The following is a 5,723-nucleotide window of genomic DNA, read 5'->3' as shown; positions in this document are numbered from 1 at the left end:
GTTGCCTTTACATAGTCAAGACAAGGAGGGTTAAAGAGAGCATGGAACAGGTAGTGAAGGCCCTAAGAAAATCAGAGAGAGAAAGAGACAGATGAAGGCTGGTACAAGAATTGGTTTTCAGCCTCTCCAAGGTTGTCAACCCTATTTCCTCCCATCTTGGGACCATTATTTGGGTTCTTTTTGCTTTTTTCTGCTGGTCCCTGGCCCTCAAATAGGCAGACTAACTCTGTGATACAACAGATAAATAATTTGGCAGCAAAACCTATTCAGATACATTATCATAAGTTAGCTATGGAGGACCACGAGACTCAAGATGAGGTTGTTACTTTATACAGGGTGTCTCCAAAACCCATCTCCACCCAACCTAAAAGGGGGGACTTCTGCCCCTAGACCAAGCAGAGAGGGGCCACCCAGAACCCCCTCTGTCAGGCGATCTGAATTCTTGCTTAGGCTGTGAGGCTAAGCACTGCAAGGGAATATAAATAAAAGATAAAAATATCTACCTAGGTTCCCTGAGGGACAAGTCTGACTGCATAGGGGTTGATGTCAAAAGTATCCCCTCTCCAGGAAAAAGACATCGGGACAGGTATGGCCCTCATGCCTCACTGGACAACGACAGGGGGACTGGAGCCATTACAAGGTCCCCTTCAAATACTGGAGGTCAGGCCTCTATCCCCACTTTCGCAAGTTTAGAATTGCCACAGCCCTTCTATACTTAGAGAAGGGAGGAGATGTCAGGGGCAGCCCTGCTTACCCACTGAAGGCCTAAAATCAGCCATAGGCCTAAAATCAGCAATAGACCTGTCATACATGTATACTAACACCAAGCCTTGGGTCTCAGTGGAAAAACATTGAAACAGATGGCTATAAGCTAATGTAAACAGGCAGCTTTTGTGGAAATTTACAAGCCTGAGTAGTCATAGACCTTGTAAATGGGTAGCCTGGGCAGACAATACCAACTTAGATAAGGACAAACGAGTCATAGGCAGAGTCATAGTGACTTGTCCCCTGAACCTTCACCCAGCCGATACCTGGTTCTGATGATATCTGTATTCCCCCTGATCACCCACACTCCAGTGTCATTCCCTTCCCCATATTCTGCCTTTCTGTGTTTATAACCCCTGTGTGAAAAAAAATTAATTTATTTTTATGTGTATGAATGCTTTGCGTGCATGAGTGCCCATCACCACACGAGTGTCTGATGCCTGTGGAGGCTGGGAAAGGGCACTGGATTCCTTGGGACTGGAGTTACAGACGTGTGGGCTGCCAAGTAGGTGCTGGGAATTAAATCTTAGTCCCCTGGAAGAGCGGCCAGCGCTCTTAACTGCCGAGACACCTCTCCAGCCCTGCTAGCCAGTTTTTTAACAGACTTATGTTAACCAGCTAAGATCCGTTTCCTGGTAGATATTAACTGGTATGGGCTATCACTCAAAAGCATGGGTAGAGATCTCTCACTAAGATTTCAATGTAGCTTTGTCCATCTGGCACGTAACTTAATCAGTTCTATAAAATTTTTCTTTCTTTTTCAAAAAAAAAAAAAAAGATTTACCCACTGAAGACAGTGAGTGCCACCTTCTATCTGTCCAAATAGGACTCTACACACCCAGGACACTTCTCTAAACTGTCCCAGAAAACCCCCATCGCCCCAGGAGTGGGTAATCATTAATATTCATTCTCTCCACACCCTCACTCCCTCCACCCACTCTCTGTCCACAGTATCTACTGTTCACTAAAATAGTTTGGATCTTGTTTGCTTTGTAAACACTTACATCCTTACCAGCCTAGCCTTGGGCCCATTGTTCCCACCTCAGCAGTAAAGCAGTGACAAAGTCTGGAAAAAAATCTCCTGGGAGCCAATAACTTCAACTTAGGAGAGAAGGAAAGGAAGTCCAAGGCCTTCCTGCTCACTGTTGGTAGAGGACCCTGGGACTTCGGGTCTCACACCTGCTTTCTGGCCCTTACATCCTTGACAAGTTTATTCACTCATGTTTCATTTTGTCTCCCCAAAAGGCCAGGCCAGTATGTCATAGGAGTGTCATCTTCTCCACCTGTGTTCCCAGTGTCCACCACGTGTCCTGGCCAAGCCCTGAGTGAGCCAGAGCATGGATCCTGGCTACAGCTGAGGACTACACTCTCCCCTTACTGATAAATGAAGATGCATCACATCCCTGTCACAGCCCATGTCACACACTCTAACACACGCCATGCCATGCCCCATGTCACATCCATGTCATACCCCGTCACATCCCATGTCACAACCCCTGCCACACCCCATGTCACATCCCATGTCACACCCCTGTCACACCCTATGTCACATCCCATGTCACAACCCCTATCATATCCCATGTCACAACCCCTATCACACCCCATGCCACACCCCATGTCACACCTATGTCACACCCTATGTCACATCCCATGTCACAACCCCTATCATATCCCATGTCACAACCCCATCACACCCCATGCCACACCCCATGCCACATCTATGTCACACCCCCATAACATCACGATGTCACATCCCCGTCACACCTCATGTCAGATCCCATGTTACATCCCCTGTTATACACCATGTCACACACCACATGCAACATCATGACAAAGGACCTACAGGCTAAGAACGCTCAGACTTTACTTACATGCTGTGGTGGTTTGCATGGCCCCAGAGGCTCATAGATCTGAGTGCTTGGTCACCAGGGAGTGATGCTATTAGGAGGGGTGGCCTTGTTGAGGAAGTGTGTCACTGGCTTTGGGGCTTCAAATGCTTAAGTCCAGCCAAGGTCACTCTCTTCCCATTGCCATCAGATCTCAGGATGTAGAACTCTCAGCTTCTTCTCCAGCGCCGTGCCTTCCTGAGAGCTGCCCTGCTTCCCACTGTGACAATAATGCACTAAACCTCTGTACTGTAGGCCAGCTCTAGTTAAGTGTTTTCCTTCATACAAGCCGCTGTGGTTATGGGGTCCCTTCACACCCATGGGACATTGGCCAAGACTGCTTGCTGCCTCCACTGCTGGAACCTTCCTCCACTACCACATGACACTGGAAGGAAACCACTCACCCTGATGGTCTTTTTCACTCTTGTAGTAACTAATGTCTTTAGCCTGTGGCCTTTCTTGGATGGACCCCTGTCAGATAACACCAAGAAAACAGAGACCACCACCCTGCAAGATCAGTTATTAGCACAGTGTGGTAACACGGGCACTCCAAGACAAGGAGTCATGGGACAGGCATCAGCATGGAGCGCAGAACACCGGCTACAAGCACATCACAGGGCGGGCAGGCTCACAGAGGGCTCTGTACACATCCTGCCTGCTGGGCTGTCATAGCATAATCTTAGACAGAGGCAGGGTAATTAATAGCATAGTATAGAAGACAGGCCACACCATACTTCCTATTGTCTTTTAAACCAGGCACCTAAATAAATGAGGACACCAGCTTGCCCAGATTATTTAAATTCAGGAGCAACACTCTGTTGACAAGCAGCCTGCACTGCTTCCAGTTACTGGGTCTACAGAGGACAACAAAGGCACCTTACCCCTTCCCGGAGGCACCTCATAAGCACAGTGTACGCAGCCAAGGGGACAGCCCAGCATTCCCTGGAGTGCTGATTTTTTTCTTCCTAAAAAAATGATGATGGGGAAAGACAGAGAAGTCAGTGCCACAAGAGGTTGTCACCATTTGAGAAAATAACTTTCAAGCATCCAACATCTGAAGCTTCCCAGGTCCCGCTGAAATCACCACTTGCACCTGACTTTCGGACCTGACCCGGGGCCTCTTACTGCCATGGGCACACACAGGATTTGCATAGCGTGCTGAGCAGGCTCGCACGGCTGGCTGTGCCCTCACCCACAGAGCAGTATCAGTTATCTGGAGTGAGAGGAAGATGCAGAACATTCACCCTTACCACAGTAAGAGCCTGGGCTCCAGCAGCCTCACGCTAGGGGGACCACTCTCCCTTTAACAACCCTTAAACAGACAAGCAGCAGCAAAAAGCAGAGGGAGGAAGAACTGTGCTGGAAAGATGAAGACAGAGGCCCTGGGGACCCCAGTCCATCAGCCCCCAGCCCTCTCTCCTCCTCCCCAGAGCCCCTGCCCCAGGCACTTGGGTCACATGGCCTAAAATTCTCCACTTCACCAAAAGCCTGAAATCCTTTCCCTTTCTGGCAGAAGCTCTGCCCTTGCTGGGAAGCCTGAGGTTGTAGGAGGCAGTTACTTGCTTTCTCCAGGCCTGAGGTCAAACAACAGGGTCCCTGGAGGTGATGCCACAGGTCACAAGTCAAGAGTCACAGGTCACAGAGGCACAAGTAACACAAGATCAGTACCCTGGGGCACTGACAACTCCAGTCTCTGACTGTTCTGCTTCTCTGAACAACTATCTCTATTTCTCTCTCTCTAACCTGTGACCCGCCTGCAACTTTGTGAACTCTCCCCTCCTCAGAGAATCTGTGAGAAAGAAATAACCAAGTCCACTCTGCTCCTGCGACACAGGCTGGGAGGTATCGCTCTTCCCCATGCCCAGTGTCCTGACAGGACAGTGTTCCCTACTCCTCTCAGTGGCTTCATTCCCATCCTGCCTTCTCCGGGCCCACAGGTCCTCTACCACTCCTAGACACAATGTCTTCACTCCACTAAATCTCGTCTCTACCTCAGTGGGCTCACTGTCTCCCACTCCAGAGGCTCCAGCCTGGGCTACCAGGGGCACTGTCTCCTGCTACCTCATTCCTCACACAACCACCTTCTACTGGCTTCTGGGTCTCCTCAGACCATTCTACCTGACTGCATCCCCACTTCTAGTAAAATGTGTAAGCCAACTACTGATCCACCAGCCACTGCTGTGCGTGTGTATTGTGTGGTGTGCTTGTGTTCACATACATTCAGGTATGTGTGGCAGCCAGAGGGTGACACTACCATCTTTCTTGTCTGCACCTTCTACACTGAGGATGAGCCTCTCATTTGAGCCCAGAGCTCACAGAGCCAGCTTGCCCGCCTGACATTATGGCTTCTGGGGATCTAGGTTCTGGTCCTTACTTTTCATGACAGTCCTTGGCCCACTGAGCCACTTCCCCATCTCCCAGCCCCAGGTGACCAGTGACTTCAGTGTCACCACACAGTGTGTTCTCTTGAGTTGAGTGCTTTAGCCCTTCAGCTTGGCCCCAGTGGTGCTCCCTTCCCTTAGAGACCCGCAGCTGTGTCCTCAGCTTGTCCCTGGCTTGTCCTCATCAACCTGGGGATACTCACTCTCCATCTATCCCCTTGGCTTAAACCAGAGTGGACTAAGTGTCCATCTTACACCTTAGGGACTTGTCCTTGCACCCTTAGGATGGAGACACGTCTGGGCCAAGGGGCATTTCATCACCACGTCTCTCTAGCCTCCTCACTCCCTCCCTGCTCACCTCAGGGGCCTGCATACAAGATCTGCATCTCTTTATTTCTTCATGGACTCACTGGCTTATTTATTCATTCATTTCTGGCCCTGTGGGTTGAGCCCCAGGTCCCACATGTGCTAGGCTGTATCCCAAACCCTCAACGGGACACTTAAGTAACATGAATCGTGACCTGAAACTTCTTCTAAACAACAGTCATGCAGCCATGACAAGACATTGCTAAATAAAGAACACAGAGAGAACCAGATACTAAAGAAAATAAATGAATCAAATGGAGTTGGGTGCTATGAAGGAAATCCAGGAGGGGAAGAGGTGCAGAAACTACAGACAACGCCTCACCAC

General features: G+C 49.6%; 1 protein-coding gene across 1 annotated transcript in view; it reads right to left on the bottom strand.

Moving 5' to 3' along the window:
- Nucleotides 1–5,723, bottom strand: part of Ulk4 (unc-51 like kinase 4) — a 293,994-nt gene that overhangs the window by 244,404 nt on the left and 43,867 nt on the right. The window contains exon 19 of the mRNA XM_028767390.1: nt 3,533–3,616. Coding sequence (XP_028623223.1) covers nt 3,533–3,616 — 84 coding nt within the window. The remainder of the gene's footprint in view (nt 1–3,532; nt 3,617–5,723) is intronic.

The sequence above is a fragment of the Grammomys surdaster genome, unplaced genomic scaffold (assembly GCF_004785775.1).
Source record: "Grammomys surdaster isolate TR1022 unplaced genomic scaffold, NIH_TR_1.0 172, whole genome shotgun sequence".
NCBI lineage: Eukaryota > Metazoa > Chordata > Mammalia > Rodentia > Muridae > Grammomys > Grammomys surdaster.
The sequence above is the reverse complement of the archived record's forward strand: the minus strand, read 5'-3'. Positions and strand labels throughout refer to the sequence as shown.